General features: G+C 32.4%; 2 protein-coding genes, 1 long non-coding RNA gene and 1 pseudogene across 10 annotated transcripts; 1 reads left to right on the top strand and 3 right to left on the bottom strand.

The window, feature by feature from the left end:
* Positions 1 to 466: 466 nt before the first annotated feature.
* On the top strand, positions 467 to 6,950 carry LOC107896652 (uncharacterized). Of its 6 annotated transcripts, XR_005903378.1 has the most exons (8): positions 467 to 752; positions 1,899 to 1,988; positions 2,760 to 2,837; positions 2,953 to 3,010; positions 3,140 to 3,255; positions 4,384 to 4,520; positions 4,647 to 4,811; positions 5,370 to 6,950. It is a non-coding gene; the product is annotated as an uncharacterized lncRNA (long non-coding RNA). The 6 variants fall into 6 exon arrangements; XR_001683805.2 differs by having other exon boundaries at positions 512 to 752; positions 1,899 to 2,837; XR_001683804.2 differs by having other exon boundaries at positions 517 to 752; positions 4,647 to 6,950.
* Positions 6,951 to 7,934: 984 nt separating this feature from the next.
* On the bottom strand, positions 7,935 to 10,343 carry LOC121208169 (uncharacterized transmembrane protein DDB_G0289901-like; annotated as a pseudogene).
* Positions 10,189 to 13,962, bottom strand: LOC107895506 (pyruvate kinase isozyme G, chloroplastic-like). Its single transcript, XM_016820773.1, has 5 exons — positions 13,727 to 13,962; positions 11,354 to 11,441; positions 11,026 to 11,073; positions 10,728 to 10,903; positions 10,189 to 10,273 (listed from the first exon to the last, which is right to left on the bottom strand). Exons 1-5 carry the CDS (start codon positions 13,960 to 13,962, stop codon positions 10,189 to 10,191), a joined length of 633 nt encoding a protein of 210 aa, XP_016676262.1.
* A 701-nt stretch (positions 13,963 to 14,663) lies between these two features.
* Positions 14,664 to 16,670, bottom strand: LOC107895979 (exopolygalacturonase). 3 transcript variants are annotated; one of them, XM_041079244.1, is made up of 5 exons: positions 16,339 to 16,669; positions 15,888 to 16,214; positions 15,503 to 15,792; positions 15,199 to 15,418; positions 14,664 to 15,116 (listed from the first exon to the last, which is right to left on the bottom strand). In XM_041079244.1, exons 1-5 carry the CDS (start codon positions 16,636 to 16,638, stop codon positions 14,895 to 14,897), a joined length of 1,359 nt encoding a protein of 452 aa, XP_040935178.1. In that variant the 5' UTR covers positions 16,639 to 16,669; the 3' UTR covers positions 14,664 to 14,894. The 3 variants fall into 3 exon arrangements, with proteins under 3 accessions (XP_040935178.1, XP_016676645.1, XP_040935179.1); XM_016821156.2 differs by having other exon boundaries at positions 15,199 to 15,427; positions 16,339 to 16,668; XM_041079245.1 differs by having other exon boundaries at positions 14,962 to 15,116; positions 15,207 to 15,427; positions 16,339 to 16,670.
* Between the last annotated feature and the right edge of the window lie 791 nt (positions 16,671 to 17,461).

Here is a 17,461-nt window from a genome sequence, read left to right as displayed (position 1 = left end):
TAGGAATTATGGGTTTAAGGATTATGGTTTGTGGTTTAAGGGTTGGAGTTTAATGTTTAAGGGTTAGTGGTTAGGGGTTAAGGGTTAAAAGGACATAGATTGTGTGTTTAGGGTTTAGAGTTTAGGATTTAGGATTTAGGAGTAGGGGTTAGAGGTTTAGGGTTTAGATTAATTAGTATTATTTAATTTATATATTAAACGATTTCTTATATAATTGTAAAAGAGATAATATTAATCTTAATATATTAAAATTATGATTATAGTTTAAATTATTAAAGAGATAATAGATAAACTTTATATATAATATTAAATATTGACTATCATAAGTTAATTATTATGGCTACCAAATTATAACAAATAAAAATAAATATGAAAATTAAGAGATTAGTGGCGTTTTTTAAAAAAGCGCTGCAAAAAGCAGGGCAGGCTTTTTTTCTAAAAAGAGCTGTAAAAAACACTATAGTTTAACGAAAACGGCGTCGTTTTCCTTTCTTAAATTTCATCTTCTTCTGTCATGCCCGACACTTAGCCATTTCCAAAACCCTAAAACAAATTTCCCCAAACACTTAGCCATTTTCAATAAAACCCCAAAATAGATTCCCCAATTCTCTACATTTCCCCTAATCCCTAAATTTCCCCTAAATCCCTAGGCATCTGAAGCTCCTCGGTCGACCTGACCACCTACTCATCGCCGTCCTTTGTCGCCTCTACTGCATCCTGTCGCTGTCGTTCTCTGCTGCCGCAACCAATCGGTAAATTTTGCTCTCCGTAGCTTATTTCAAGTCTGTAAAAAAACGAATTTCAATCACATTATTTTTAAAATGCCTGAAAATATTTCTAAAGGTTCAGTCTCTAGTCTGTGTTGATTCAATTCCTCCTGAACTGAAATTCATTGTGTTGTTCTATATTATTTCTCCCCCAAATCTTAATTTTCTCTTTGTTTTTCACTTTTTAGGCCAATGAGTTAATTCAGCCGAGTGGGGTTAGGTTAGTCTAAAAAAAAATTCAACTTCATATTTGGATGAAAAACAAGAAAGTTTAAACACATTCATAAACAAATCTATTTATTAACTGCATTTTTTGATCAGTTTATTGTAATTAAATTCTGATTTTTTTAATTAAGTTGATATCAAGTAGACACTAAAGAGAATGTAGATAATATAAAGAAAATTTAAAAACCCCGCAGGAATTATTATTAATTTAGTCTAAAGCAAGTTAAGGCAGCAACAGAAGTCTACGTGCACTGTTCCAATTTGTTGTTTGTTTGTTTGCAATAACAAATCCACTATACATTTTTGTGTATTTAGACTTTTAAATTAGAAAAGCCAACAAAAATATTTACTTTTTCCTAGTTGTTCTTTTTTACTGCATGATACTTTTTTCTTTCATTTCATAAAATGAATTTGTGCTTGTTTTGTTGTGATAGGGTAGAAATAGAACTTGTTATTTAGCAGTATCGGTGGAACGATTCTAGACATTCAGGTGAAAAGGATGAAAACCAAAAAAAGGATTAAAAAGGTTTAAAGTGAGGAATATTGGGATTCATACTTGGTCAAATTCTTGTAACAGTTTTTAAATATGCTATCATGGTAATTGCCTAATAAGTATAGATTCTTGCTATTAAAAAACGATTCACCTTTATCTCTGATTAAGCAAATTTTGCTATTTCATGCTTTATGCCCTCCTTTTATGCTTCTTTTCACTATTTCCCATGCACCATGTTCATTTAACGAAAGCACAGAAAACACAACTTGCACTATAGTTTTGTCTATCTTCCTTCTTCACTACGAGTTCCAATGGAGATATTCCAGTGGCCACACTTGAATTTCCTCTTTTCTTCCATGTTAATCGTTGTGGTGTTAGCTGTGAAACTAACTATTTCTCTGTTCAATGTGCAGATTAGTGCTGGTCAATTTTCTTCTCCATTTTGGTTTTCTCCAGAAGCAAATTCATTAATAAAAAAGCTCCTTGATCCCAGTCCTAAAATTGTTGAGTATATTCAGCTTAATTTTTGAGTTCTAAGCTTTATAATTTTAATGACATCATTATACATCATATGAATTGCATTATCCTACATCTCTATGTCCATGACTACCAAACTTTTTGAAAGCTTTATAAAATGAAAAGTTATTTTTGTTACTCATTAATTATTTTGTTAAGTTATTTTTTTTATGTTTTTATTATAATGATTTGATTTAAAAAAGTGGTGTGTCATTAGTATTGGTGTGTCCTTTCATCATTTAAAGAAATGGGTTGGCTTTTACAAAAATCATGACCTTTACTTCACTGTCCTTTGATAATAAAACTAATAAGGGTTTTGCCTTCCTTTGAAGGACTTTTTATCTTCCATGAAATGGTTATCAAGTTGCTTAAATAAAATTCCTTTAAGTTGTGTTAGTAGATCATAGTTTTTTCTATCAGGTTTAGATTATGGCATTACATATTTTTTCTTGACAGACATTATGATCCTGCTATTTTCATTCATTGATTGATCAATTATGTATCTCAAAACCTATATACATACATACATATATATATATATATATATGATCTTGCCAAAGTCAGATATAGCCTTTGGCCAAAGAAATGAAGTCAACTTAATCCAAGGGCAGATGTATGTTTAGATCTTGAATATGTTTGAGTTACAGAATTCATTGCTGCCAAACATATCTTGTATAGTTCCAATTTTATCATATTTATCAGCAGTAATGTTGTATCAAGTTCATTCCCCTTTTATTTTCTTTCAACTGCTCTATCAGTTACCACTTGAGATCTAAGAAACCAAATACAAACTACAAATACTACTCAAATACACAGAAAGCCTAGATAACCAGAAGGTTAGTTAATCTTTTATTTTCTTTTTTTTTTTCGTTTTTTTAAATTGTAATGTTAATTTTATCCACATGCTTTTCTTATGATTCCTTTTCGTGTCATTGATAATTTTTATATCAGTTTGTTAGCAGCCTTATCAAGTATCAAATGGCTATTTGTTACTTCTTGTATATTGCAGGTTGGTTAAGAATTTCATTTTATGTGTGAATGCCTATATGTATGAATGCGTATATCTATCTTTTGGACTTTACACTTAACTGTCCTATCTCTATTCTACCTTGGCTATTCATTGCTTTTTATGTTACAGGTGCAGTTTGATGAACTTTTCTAAATATACAAGGTGCTTAAAGTGTAAAGCAGAGGGTCAAAGAGGGTTGCTACGGATGATGTTCAAATAAAGAAAGGGGATTGGAATTGCCCATGGTAAGTTTCTTTTTGGCTTATATTATTAAGAAGCCTTTTTGTTTTTCAAGAATTTCCATCTTCAGTATAATTCTATTAAATGGAATTTGTACTGTAGTCCCATATTTTATGATCTGCTAGATGATTTGGCTACATCCATGCTTGTCCTCTTGTTGCAAACTAAGTCTCATGCATATCGTATTAGCATAGATTGTAATAAAACACAATATAAAGTATTGGAAAAAACAAAGAAATACCATGATGCATAAGAACTATATAAAATATATTAATAAGGATTAGGTAGATAGAAATGCCATCAAGAAGTATGCCGCTTGTGTTAATCATTTGTGATTTGAACTTATTTTTAATGATATGGTGCAGACTGAAAGATCTTTGATATGTGAGGTAAATACCTCTTCTTAGCACTAGTTAACGTTGTATACATTTGATTAATTAGTTTTTAAAATATATTTGTATAAAGTATTTTAATTTTTTTACTAATTTAAATAAATTTTTTATTTTTATATTTGTAAAATAAATTAGTTATAAAATAAATAAAAATAGAATTTAGTTTGGTTCAGATGATTATAGTTTTCTAACTTACAAACAGTGAATCAAATTGAAATCAATTTATTTGAATAAATTGAAATTAAATTGAAATAAACAATAAAATAGTCAAATTATAGTTTCCTCCCTCTATCATGCTAAAATTAAATATTTAATCCTTATACTTTGATTTGACATAATTTAATTTAATTGTTATCTGTTAGTTCAATAAGTTAGTATTGTTGACTCTATCAAAATGCTGATTTGAATTTTATTATTAGAATTTATGTATTTTAAAAATATAAATTTTAGCATTTTAACCATAATAGTTAATATTGTTAATTGACTATTGAATTAATTGATTAAATTATATCAAATTAGTTGAATGAGCTCTTTGTCATAATCATTATTGTTAATTTGATGTTTGGATGTTTCATTTTTGGATGTACCATTTTTGTTTATCCGAGAAAAAAGGGTAAAAGGTTACTATTTCTTAGGTTGCTTTCATTTTTTTTCTTTTCTTTTTCTCCTACTAGTTGCATGTGCAGGCACATGAAACCACTAAAACGCCATCTCAATTGAAACTTTTTTCTACTTTTCAAGGAATATCGGCACCCGTGTTTCAGTTCTCTTCACATAGTCATTGGATTTCAGCTTGCAAGTGGCACAATACATCTCCTCTTCATTTACTTTCTTCATCTTATGATGGGGAAGTAATGTTGTGGGATCTAAGAACAGCGGTATCGTTTTGTATTCTCTACATTCTCATAATTTAACTGTATATTGTTTTTCTGGATATTGTTTTGATGATTACTTTTTGTGTGGCAATAGCTCTTTTATGTTTTGATTGGTGGCAAATGGAACAGGAAAAACCAACTACACTAGATTGCGGTCCAAGAACAATTTGCAGAAGGCACATAATGACTAGCTCCTACCTTTACGAATGCTTGTGGGAGGCATTGTAGCAGCGAATAAAGATGATATTGATCAACATGCAGTTGACACCGTATGTGCTCTGAATCCGAATTCAGGTGTGACTTTTAGATATTTTATGTGTAAAAAAGTATTAGAGTAAGTAACACCCCTAACCCGTATCCGTCACCGAAATAGGTTTACGAGGCATTACCGGACTTATACACTAACATTTATACAAAATTGAATCATAAATTAGCATTCCAGATCAATTCTTTAAAAATTTCACCATAAAGTCCCTAATATGGGCCTACGGGGCCCAATACATGCTTTAGAAGTGGTTCGAGACTAAACTGGAAAATTTGGGAATTTTTCTTTGAAGAAAGGGGCACACGCCCGTGTGGCCTGGGACATGGCCGTGTGGCTAGCCCTTGGGGCACGCATGGCCGTGTAGCCTTCCCGTGGGCAGGTCTGACTTGCAAAATTTTTAGTATCAGAAGGGCACACGGCCTGGGCACACGCCCATGTGGCTAGACCATGTGGTATATTGATTTTTCACCATTTTTACTTGTTTTTGACACACGACCGTGCTTGAAACCCGTGTCCTTCACACGGCCAAGACACACGGCAATGTCTCTTGCCCATGTGCTATCCTGACTTCACATTTAAGGATGCAGGGGACACACAACTAGTGTAAGACGGTCCCACAAAAGCGACGGTTGGCTAGAGTCAAGCTCCTTTAAATCGTAAGTCTAAAATCTAAGTGGGGCTGATGGTCATAGGCGTCCTCTTCCACTATAACTGGCTTATTCTGTTCGAGAAGGATCACCTAAAAGCTGATAATTGAGCCCAAGGAGGATCGAGACAAACGAAGGCTGGAATCTCTCCATAAAAAAAACTCTTTTTACTCAACTCTGTTTATCTCTACAATTTCAATTCAATCAAACTTTTAATTCTGTTTTTTTTTCAAGGTACAGGCTTTCTTGAGCAGGACTCTGTCCGGGATCTCGAGGAACAGGAACTTGTGCAAATCTAGTCCCTGAGGATTTGGCCCTACTTCCCTTATACTATTCTTTTCAATATTTTATAGGGATAGAATATTTTTGATGCTCTCAAAGACGCAGAATATTTTTGAATCGGATAATCAACAAGAAACAAAATCTCTAACTCATGCAAAGCAAAACAAAAGGTCATCAAAAGAACAACAACAAAAACCAAGCCAAACCCCCCAACCATCAATAGGCATACCACAGATAAGTTTGGGTAAGCTGCATCATTATTCATTTAATTATGCATAATTTTTTGATAATTTTAATAAGTTATAATTGGGTCACCCAATTATTCACTATTATGTTTTTTTATTACCCATTCATTAAAAGACTAACAAAATAATAATGTGATTGTTTTTAATTGATGTAGTAACAAATTTAACTCTCAATATTTATGCATTATGTTAATTTGGTCTTAAATTCAAAAGAAAAAAAAACCCTAATCTTTAACATTAACGCATTGAGCCAATTTAATCATTTTTTTAAAAAATAAAAATTTATTTAAAAAATACATAAAAATTTAAAACTAGAAAGTTAACAAGTTATGAAAGCAAAATAGTCTAAAAACTTGTTAGTAAAAAAATTAGAAAATCAATAAGATCTTAATGAAAAAGTGCACCAAATTGATTTCTTATTGCAAAAATTAAAATTCAATTAGGTCCTTTCGTTGATGGTTTTCACCACTGAGTTGTTTGGTCATTAATGAATATTGACGTTATTGACAAATGTGATGAGAAACTAACACTTGACATGTCATATCAACATATATGTTTAAAAATAAAATAAAAATTATTAAAAAATAAATATTTATCTTCATAATGAATATGTACAAATGACTATCCAAATTCATTTTGAATATGGTTTTGAATTATAAAATATTATAAGAAAATTGTAAAATAATTAAAAAGGGTTAAAAGTAAAGAGATCACTAAAAATTATAAAAGTACTAAAAAAAAAGTAAGAATTACTAAAAATATGCTTCTAGAATGGATGTCTAGGTTTCATTTTGAAGTTGGTTTTGAATATTTTAAATATTTATAAATAATTAATAAAAAATTAAAAAGAATAAGAAAAATACTAATTATTGAAAAGTAGCATATAAAAAGTATTGCATTTGTAGCTCTGAATATATTGTTTAAAATCTAACTTTGTGAAAATATGGAGCCATCTAAAATTTATAAATTATTTGATGTAAAATTTGAGATTTAATATTTATACTTGAATTTTTTTTAATAATTTATTTCTATAATGTACATTTATTAAGGTTTGTAACAATTCGTTTTCGAAATTGATATAATTACGTGAATGTATTGATGACAATTTTTTACGAAAAATATTAACAAAACAACCATGATTGAATTAAATGTTTTAAATAAAAAAATAGAAAAAAAGACTAAATCTTATATTTTATTCAACATATATTTTTTACCATTTTAGATAAATTTATAAATTTTAAAGATTTTCATAGTATTCAGAACTACATCCAAAATGAACTTAGACAAATAGGTGTTTAAATTCATTTGAACTTGGACAATTAATTTATCCAAGTTTTTTTTATTTTATTTCAGTCATAGATTTTTAGCAATTTTTTTTTAATTTTTTAAAATTTAATAATTATTTATAATTACTTATCATTTTTAATATTTTTTTAATATTTGAAATTATGTCTAAAATGAACATGGATTTATTTTGTAGGTAAATGTTTTAATAACTTTATATATGTTGGCGTGATATATTAACATAATTGTCCATGTGACATGTCACATGTCAATTTTTCATCGCTTTTATCAATCGCATCAAAGTTCATTAATGGTTAAACCGATCAACTAAGAAACTATTAATAAAAGGGCTGATTTCGATATATGAAACATTGACCTTTTATTTTCTTAGTTATTAATTTTATAATAATTACAAATTATTATCATATTTTTTCAAACTTCATATTTTACTTGGTGTTGCATCGTATAAAACCTTCACCACATTATTCCCTCAAAGATAGTCCATGGCTATGATGACTATAGAGATTTAAAACATTTTGGACACCTCTAAAATTCTCTTATGTTTTTGACATCTACGTCTCTAAAGAACTGAATATATACTCGCATCAAACATTATTCTCTTTTCTCCAAAGGGTCTTCCAATGGTGGTCTGCTCATTCCATCCATTCGTAAATTTCAGATATAACACCATCCATTAGGTCTTAACATAAAATCCATTAAACAAAATGAACATTGTACATCATCACCAGAAAAGAAAACACCATCCAATACAATACCATAAACTGTTGTAACAGAGTTCATATACTTCTACCCGAAGCATACAATGAACCGAACCATATATATTTGTTCCGAAAGCATGCTCCAAAGCTATCTAGAAATATCAAAGACGAGCCAATTCCAAATCACAAACAAGACAAGATATAATATTGAACCATGAAAACCCTCCGCAACTAGACATATTGAAAGACACATGTATCCAGGGAAAAAGGTTATTATTCCCCCTTAATTCTGTTCATAGTATGAGGGGAAAAAGGTATCAACCTACGTGAAGAAAGCTAATACAAACAAATGAATCATAAAGACCTTCTAGTCCGCCATTTTAGCCAAGCGATGGACAGTACTTCTTGCAATTCTATTACCAGGATCAATCTTCAGAACGGTTCTCAGATCTTCTGCCCCAAGCTTGTATTTCTCCATGCTTTCGTACAAGAGTGCACGCTGTACGAGGACAGACACATTGCTCTCATCGTGCTCTAACACCTAAATAGGAAAATGGAGAACATAATTTCATCAGTCTACATTGATTTCAATTGATGTGATCGATATGAATACAACCAACACAATACTCTGCCATGAGTAAAATATCAGAGGATCAAACCTCAATTACTAGGACCAAACTACGAGAATGCAGTTTATTCATACTAACAAGGAACTAATATAATCTAACAGTTTGAAGAATTTTATACCTTTGAACAGTCAGCTACAGCCTTCTTATACTCCCCAACTTCTTTATAGCATGAAGCCCTACATGATAAAACCTCCATGGTGCCAGACTCATCATTTGTCTTTTCAAGAAGAACCACTGCCCATGACAGCCACTTAATGGCATCAGCATACTGCCCTTGCTTCTGGTTGTCGATACCCTTGCTCTTCGCAGAAGATGCAGTGACCCCAGCCGGGGGAGGAGGAAGCCCTTCAAGCTCTGTTGTTGAGCCACCATTATTTCCTCCTCCTGCTCCTCCAAACTCAGAATCCAATCCCCAATCATCAACTTCAGAAAATTGCTGCCCTCCACCTCCACCTCCACCAGATGCTTGAGCAGAACCTCCAGAAGCTGAAGATGACGAGAAGAACATATCGAGAGGATCACCGCCCGAGCTTTGAACAGATGTTTGACTTTGAGATCCAACATTCTTTGCAGGCATCCCAAAATTATCCATATTCAAACCAGAATCCTTCTTATTCGAAGTTGAACCAAAACCGCTAGAAGGAAACGCCATTGTGCTTGGTTTTGAAGCATTCTGAAAATCCTCAAATGCACTGAAACTGCTAGAAGGAAATGCAGTTGTGCTCGGTTTTGAAGCATTCTGAAAATCCCCAAATGCATCGTGTGCAACATTTGCCTTATTTCCTTTATTACTTCCTGAATTAAGGGTCCCTGACGGTTTTGATGAAAAATCAACCAAAGAACCAAAAGGATCCTTAGAACCAATCCCACTTTTACCTCCACCTCCTGCTCCTCCAGCCATACTTTTCATGGAAGCTCCCCCAAGATTCTGATTCTTACTATTGTTAATATTGACATTAATATTACTACTACCACCAATACCATTGCTATTATTATTATATCCACTAGAATTTCCCCAATTTCCACTACTTTTGGGCAATGAATCAACCAAATTCCCCATTGAATATGTGTTTTTACTCGAAGAATTAGGAGTTGGATTTGCATTTTTCAAAGGAACATTAGAATTACTATTACTCTTTCCCTGTCCCAAAGCAGAGCTAACCAAATCTCCAAACAAATTAGGGTTCTTGTTAACAATTCCAATCCCAGAGCTATTACCCCCCGAAGAGGACCAGCTCTTCCCGAAGATGTCTCCCACCATGGAAGTGGGACCAGATATCGCGGCTTGGCTGGCCTGATTCGGGGCGGGTTGATGGGTCCACGACGGTTTGTTGGTTCCCATGCGGGCTTCGATGGTGCAGATGTTGCTGATGAATAAGATAAAAAGGAAGAAGTGGTTTTGTTCTTTTGGTCATTGAGGGATTTGGGTCGGCCCGATCCGAGGCCGAGATCGAAATCGAAGGATTTTAGCGAACCAGATGAACCTTTCCCATAATTGGAGCTCATGGTTTTCGCAAAATGCGAGGATCTAAGCAGAGATTAAATTGATGGGATCGGATTTGATCAAAGAACGTACCTTTCTAGAGACAAGATCTTGTTCTCAGGCGTCGGCGGAGAGCGAGAGAGTTGAGCTCCGGTATGGAATTTGAGTCGGACAAGACAGCAGAGCAGAGCAGGCGTCGGATCTGAAATCTAATGTTAGCACGTAACAGGGGGAAGTAAATAAATGAAAAAAAACAGGGAACCATATGGATTTCGGTTTTTAACAACAAAAAAACAAATTCTAATCATAATTATATCCATTTCATTTTTAAAAGGGTAAATTACACTAACACTTCCTCAATTTTGGGTACGTTATTGAAAAGTGACAAATCAGTCACTCATTAACGTTTCCGTCACAAGCTTAACGGAATAGCTGATGTGGCAGTTAATTAGCTGACGTGGCAAATTAAATTGCCACGTAGGACAAGTAGTCAAAGGGTCAAAAAGAAGAAGAAGATGATTAGGCATTCTCTGTGCATTTCTTCTTTTTCTTCTCATCTTTCTCTGCATCTTCTTCTCCCTCAACCTCTTTCTCTTTGTTGGTGTAATAAGTAAAAATAAAATTCTCAAATCCCATTTAAAAACTCAATAACTTACTTTCCGTGAGCCGTTTCTCCAGAAAGCATGACAGCATCAGCACCCTCACGAACAGCAATGGCAATGTCAGATACCTCTGCTCTAGTTGGTGTTTGGTGAACAATCATGCTTTCCAGTATATTGGCTGCCGCAATAACAGCTTTCCCCATGCTTCGACATGTTCTAATGATCTCTTCCTACATTTTAAACGAAGTTCTGAATGGCTAAATAAATAAAATTTCATTTCTTTACAAGTATTTTTGATGGTTTATATTTTTACCATTCAGTTAAGAACTAAACCAACCTACAAAAGAGGAACCTCCTCAATTGGCAGCTCTGCACCAAGATCTCCTCTTGCAACCATTGCCTAAAATAGAAGAAAAGGACTACCTTTTACATATAACATATATGGCTGAACTGGCAATAACTAGTTACTTTCATATCACATTATAACTCACACTTTCATCACCCTCCTTGTTACAGTAGAGAGAACAGTAAATAGAAGTAACAACTAACTTTCCTAGATGGCACTCAATGGTTGAATGAAAAGTCTCATAATATTTTAGCACCAATTTTCCCAAAATTTTTACAATATTTTTTCAGAAGCAAAGACAAAGCTGAATGCATGAAATAGTTAATGTGATCACCCCATCAGATGCTGTTATAATTGAATACAAATTTGGAATAGAATCTGCACTTTCAATTTTAACAATAACATGAATATCGCATCGCAACCTGCCAAAAACGAAGGAGAAAGACAACAATATTAGAATTTAAGGCATGGGACATACTATTACACCAACAAAGAGAAAGAGGTTGAGGGAGAAGAAGATGCAGAAAAAGATGAGAAGAAAAAGAAGAAATGCACAGAGAATGCCCAATCATCTTTCTTTTTTGACCCTTTGACTACTTGTCCTACGTGGCAAGTTAATTGGCCACGTCAGCTAATTAACTGCCACGTAAGCTATTCCGTTAAGTTTGTGACGGAAAACATTAATGAGTGACTGATTTGTCACTTTTTAATAACGTCAGTGACTGTTTTATTATTTTTTCAAAGTTGAGTGACTGAAATGAAACTCAGGTGACTGTTTTGCCAGCTACCCCAAAGTTGAATGACTGTTGGTGAATTTATCCTTTTTAAAATCATCTAAAATTATTTTATAGAAATCATATTATTTAAAATATTGAATTCTACTCTGTTCATTCTCCTAAACAATAAGCTTGGCATTAGATTAAAGTGTAAACATGTTATTTCCTTACCTTACAATAAGGTACACCTCACATATTACCTATAATTGTTTGATTATTTTTTTAGGCACCATAAAAATTGACGAAATTTTTATTTAACCTATGTGGACTAATTTATTCATTTTTTGAATAAAAGAAGGTAAAATACAATATGAATCTTAGTATAAGGGCCTTTTTGATTCTTTTACTGGCACACTTATTCGAGTGAAAAACAATATTTTGTTCTACAACAATTATACTTATAAAAAAAATGATATAGATAATAAATGAGATTTGTGAAGATGGTAAAGTATAAATATTGAAAAGGTCAAAATGTGCTTGTTGTCCTTGTACTTTTTGAAAATTAGGAATTTAATCTCTTTATTTTTAAAATTTAAAATTTAGGTCCAACTGTTATGTTTTTGTGACATTTTGAAATAAAATAAAATAAAAAACTACTCACTTGATAGGCATGTAATTAAAAAAAGATGTTGTAATTAATTTGAATTTAACAAAAAAAATTAACAATATTAACAATTAGACTTGAAATTTGAAATTTAAAAAGTAGAGGAACTAAATTCTTGGAAATACAAATATAGGGACTAAATTCCTAATTTTCAAAAAGTATAAAGACTATAAGCATATTTTAACCTATTAGAAATTATAAAGTTTTGGGTTTAACTATTATTGTAAATATATATATATATTTTTATATAAAAGATATAAAATGATAAAAATACTTTGAAAAATAATAAAATTTACTAAATATATTTTCATCTTTATTCAATTAAATTGTATCCAATTAACTCATAACATCAATATAATATAGTATGAATACTAATAATAAGAATGAATTTGATTGCTTAAAATATTTTAATAAAAAAAGTAAAAAAAGAGAGGGTAATTTATATATGAAATGAATTAATTAGAATATGTTTCAAAGGGACAAAAGGTATTTGAATATTTTCTCAATTCTTTGAAGATTTAACTTTTTATACAACCAGGTTTTACATCAGTAAAGGAGGAAGTTGATGGCTGTGTATGAACTCTCAGATATAGTTATCAATCTATGAGTTTTAATTGAAGTAATCTCGTATATGCGGATAAAACGGGGAGATATTATTACAAACAACAATAAGAATGAGAATGTTTCAAAATTTGGTAGCAATTAATTAAAATCCCATATTAAACCAACATCTTTGGGTAAAATATGGCGGAAATTCATGCACAAAAACCCATGGCTGCACGTGTACATTCTTCTTTAATTTTACATCCCATTGAATCTCTAATTCTGACCATCATACATTGTTTCCATTTAATTCTAATTTCATCATCTTTAATACTTACTGTAAGCGCAGAAATCAATATTAAAGAGGAAGTCTAACCACAAATACTCTTGCAGTATTTTGAGAAAAGAAAAATTATAAGAAGGGTAATATACGAAGAATTGTGTGAAATTATTACACCCTACCTAACATCTCTTTACTATTTTTTTTTAGGAAAATAACACTCCTATTAATTAGGAATAAATAGAAACAGTAGTTCCTTCATATAAGGGGCTAGGAAAAAAAACTACTTGGTTTAGCTTTTCTATTGCCACCTAAGCCAAACAATCAGCTACCTTGTTGCTTCCTCGCAATATATGCCTAAATTTCATTTTTCAATCCTTTTTACACCATTCATGAATTAACTAGACTTTCGCAATGTTACTAATTGATGTGAACCCATTACGGATAGTATTTATAAGCATCGCTTTGTCACAATTAATCTCAACTTGTTTAAAACCCTTCAACCAAGCCAATTTCATCCCTTCAACAATTGCTCCTCCTTCAATCTTGAATATCTCATCCATCCCTGTTACCATGTTAAAATCCATCAACCACTCCTCATCTGAGTTTTGCACAACTCCTCCGATTGCTACTTTGGTGTTGTTTTTTGACACAGAACCATCAACGTTAATCTTGACCCAACTTGATTCAGGACACTGACATCTTTGTTCAATTTTAGAAGAGCAAGCCAAATGATCCATCTTGACACTATACTCACAAGACTTTTTCCAAGCAAGAACCGATACAATGAGTTCATGACTCCTGCTACTAGTATTTTTAAAATGAAAGCATTGCGATTTTTCCAAATGAAACAATTCACTATTGAAAAAAGGGTCTACAATTCACCACCATCAATATTAAGCATCCCTTTATTCACAATATTCCAGTGTATCCACTCCCCAATATGAAAGTTTAAAAAAACATTCCAAGCATTCCTCGATGATAAGGGCTTCCACTCCAATTGGGCGAAATCACGATCTCTCACAGCATGGACACTAATTCAATCGACTTATCACACTGTTCAAAAAAAGGAGAAGAAAACATACCTCTTCGTGCACGCTCCTCATTTGTCAAAATCTTATTCTAAACAAGTATCCACAAAAATACATGCATTTTATATCAAATGAATGCAATATATGAATTTTATAATTTCCAAATATGACAAAATTTTCAATATTAATAGAAACATTGCAGAATAGGCAGGAAAGCAACTGAAATGGATTTAATATTCTTTATCAAAATGTATTTATTATTCCACAAATTATTATTTTTGTTTTATTATAACAAATTAATTTTCACACACATTTGAACGATAGAATTTGATTCCCACACGTACACATGTGTTACCAATATACTAGTATATTTTAAGGTTGACTGAAATTCAAAAATTTAAAGATGTAAGTAGCAAAACAAAGTGGAGACGTATCTCATTGAAACCTACTAAAAGGTGTAAAAACAAGGTATAAAAAGTAAACAACATTACAACTAATCAATAACAACAAATATCCATTAAGGTTAGTTTCATAATCAACCAAATTAGTTCATAATCCACAATTTTCAAAATTTTTATTGTGAATCGAATTAAATGGTTGAGTCAATTCCATTAAACCGGACTCTCAACTCTCGCTCCCACCTAAAACCTAGAATTAATAACTTGTAAGCCATTAAGAAAGCCCTTAATGTTCAAGCGACCTTGGCGAGGACTGTTGGGCACTAAATAGTTGAGATTTATGTTAACAAGCTGAACGTTTTCACAAGGAGCCTCTGAGCTGCACAGAAAGATTACTGCAGATTTGGTGCTGTAGGTGCCATTGATGTTCTTTATGAATATGTCTTTAAGCTTCACCATTGAAGGCTGCAATTCCAGGAACAAACACAATGAATCCATCCATTGTTTTTTCTTTTTCTTTTGAGTGAAACTAAGATTAGATATTTACTTCATTACTCTTGCATTTATGTGAAGGACAATATTCTTGGTCTATGATTATGGGGTTGGAGACATTGACCATCACAATGTCTTCAAATGTCATGTTGTAAGCATTGCTTGGACGGTCTCCGGGCCATGTCTTCATCCGAATACCGTTTTCTGTGCCATTTATCGTGCAGTTTCGGACGTTGATCCCGACCACATCCTTCTCGTTTTTATACTTGCCAAGGCTGCCCACACTAAGCCATTTTTGCACTAGTTATATGAAAGTTTTTATGACTCAAACTTGTTAGTGTTTTGTATATACAGGCTACCTTATTCCATGGCCTGGACCGCATCGGATGTTGGAAACCGAGACATTCTTGCTACCGGGTCCTATGGAGACACAATCATCACCGACTCCGATTGTCGAAGAGAAAATGCTTATGTTAGAGGAGTTACTGACATGGATGCCATCGGTGTTTGGGCTATCCTCAGGAGCAATAATTTTGACATTGTAGATTTTAATGTTCTTGCTTCCATGCAGACCTAAGTGGAAGCCCTTGCTGTTTGACAATGTGATATTGCTGATGGTTGCATGTGAAACATTTATAAAATCTATTGACTGCATAACATTAAGTAATGAAAAAAGTTCAATGAAATTGGATTTTACTTGAATAAACAAAGTCGAACTTTTAGTTAACTTGTAATAGAACTTACTGTGATTAATTTCTTACATCTTGCTGATTTCTCACAGCTAGGCTCTTTCCAGGCCTCTACGGCTCCTTGACCATCGAGTTTACCGTATTCGGGTCCCCCAATAAGAGTGAGCCCTTGGAGGTTTTTGAATGAAATCCAATAGGAGGACTTGAATGAACTAAGGCTACTTAGAGCAAATAATGTTCCCCTGATCTCGACGTTAGGCGATCTATCGTTATAGCAGGGGCCACGAAATGAGATCGGACCGACCAAGAATGTTCCTTCTGGTATGTAAATGGTAGAGTTCCACGGATAATCACATGCTGCATGCCATGCTGCAGAGAATGCCTTTACACCCAATAAGAAGAATGAAATTAAGCATCATAACTACGATTCCAATGCAGAAATTAATGACATAAAGTTAAATAAAATTACAGTTCAAATTAAAACACGGCGGCTAAGAAGCACGAACCGAGCTACATTCGGTCCCACCATCAGCCACCGCTCCATAGTTAGTGACATCAAAAACACCATCATCATCAATTGGTGCCTCACTTGGTTCCGGAGACTGATCAGGTTCTGGATAAGGAGCCAGTTCAGGGGGATAAGGTTCGGGTACTTCCGGTTCAGGTGGAAAAGCTTCGGGTTCAGGTGCTGGAGGAGATGGTTCAGGTGAGCCACAGGTTTGGCAAGAAGGCAATGTTGCCACCACAATACTTGCATGAAACAATGGTAAAAAAGCTACTATGTTTCTCAAACTAAATGCCATCATGTTCCTATAGGTGAAGTTAAATGTGAGATTTTCACAGCATTGGTATTTTGGTACTTATAATGTAATGGTGGTATAGAAGTTGACCAAACATATACTTAATTTTCTATGCTCTTTTGTGACCGTTTAGCTATAAATATTTAATAGAAGTTTTTCTTTTGATTTATAACTGTTATTTTATAACTTCAAGTCTCATTTAACTCTTCTTTAAAAATTAAATTAAATCATTATGCCCTTCTAAATCTACGGAAAAAGAGAAGTTAAATATAGTCATGTCACTCCTACACTCACCCTAAATATAAACTAAAAACTATACCTTGATACTAACTGCATGTTGCTTGGATCAGTTAGAGGAGCAGTAGGGGAAATGCAAAAGTCATAGGAAGAAATCGAATTTGATAAAATCCAGTAAAAATTTGAAGGTAATATTTTATCTTTTTAATTTTTTAAAAGAAATTTAAACCAAATAATAACTTTATTGAAGATATGACTAAAGTCTTATTTTATCTTAATTAAAATATTAATAACATTCATTATCTAATTGAAACCTACTAAAAGTCTCAAAACAAGGTATAAAAACTCAACAACATCACAACTAATATATAACAATAAATTTCGATTAAGGTTAGTTTCGTCATCAGCCGAATTAGTTCATAATTAATAAAATTTTAAATCTTTTATTGTTAACCGATTAATTTTGTTGAATTTTAACTATTTTTTGTTAAACTCATCCTAACTCTAGATTGAATTTATGTATTTAAAGGTGAAAATGAGTTTTAAAAGTATTTTGCCAAATGATTTTTGACAAAATCTCAAAATTTGAGTG

Source organism: Gossypium hirsutum, chromosome A10 (genome assembly GCF_007990345.1).
Source record: "Gossypium hirsutum isolate 1008001.06 chromosome A10, Gossypium_hirsutum_v2.1, whole genome shotgun sequence".
Lineage (NCBI taxonomy): Eukaryota > Viridiplantae > Streptophyta > Magnoliopsida > Malvales > Malvaceae > Gossypium > Gossypium hirsutum.
The sequence above is the reverse complement of the archived record's forward strand: the minus strand, read 5'-3'. Positions and strand labels throughout refer to the sequence as shown.

What these genes read in the sequence shown, in the direction of transcription:
- LOC107895506 (XM_016820773.1), bottom strand. Translation starts at nt 13,962, where the DNA reads ATGGATCATTTGGCTTGCTCTTCTAAAATTGAACAAAGATGTCAGTGT. An exon ending in TTATAACAGCATCTGATGGG is followed by an intron (nt 11,074 to 11,353) that starts GTGATCACATTA and finishes CTTCTATTTTAG; the next exon opens with GCAATGGTTGCAAGAGGAGA. An exon ending in GGAGAAACGGCTCACGGAAA is followed by an intron (nt 10,274 to 10,727) that starts GTAAGTTATTGA and finishes ATTAGATTTCAG; the next exon opens with ATCCGACGCCTGCTCTGCTC.
- LOC107895979 (XM_016821156.2), bottom strand. Translation starts at nt 16,638, where the DNA reads ATGATGGCATTTAGTTTGAGAAACATAGTAGCTTTTTTACCATTGTTT. An exon ending in GTGGGACCGAATGTAGCTCG is followed by an intron (nt 16,215 to 16,338) that starts GTTCGTGCTTCT and finishes TTGGGTGTAAAG; the next exon opens with GCATTCTCTGCAGCATGGCA. An exon ending in GATGTAAGAAATTAATCACA is followed by an intron (nt 15,793 to 15,887) that starts GTAAGTTCTATT and finishes AATGTTATGCAG; the next exon opens with TCAATAGATTTTATAAATGT.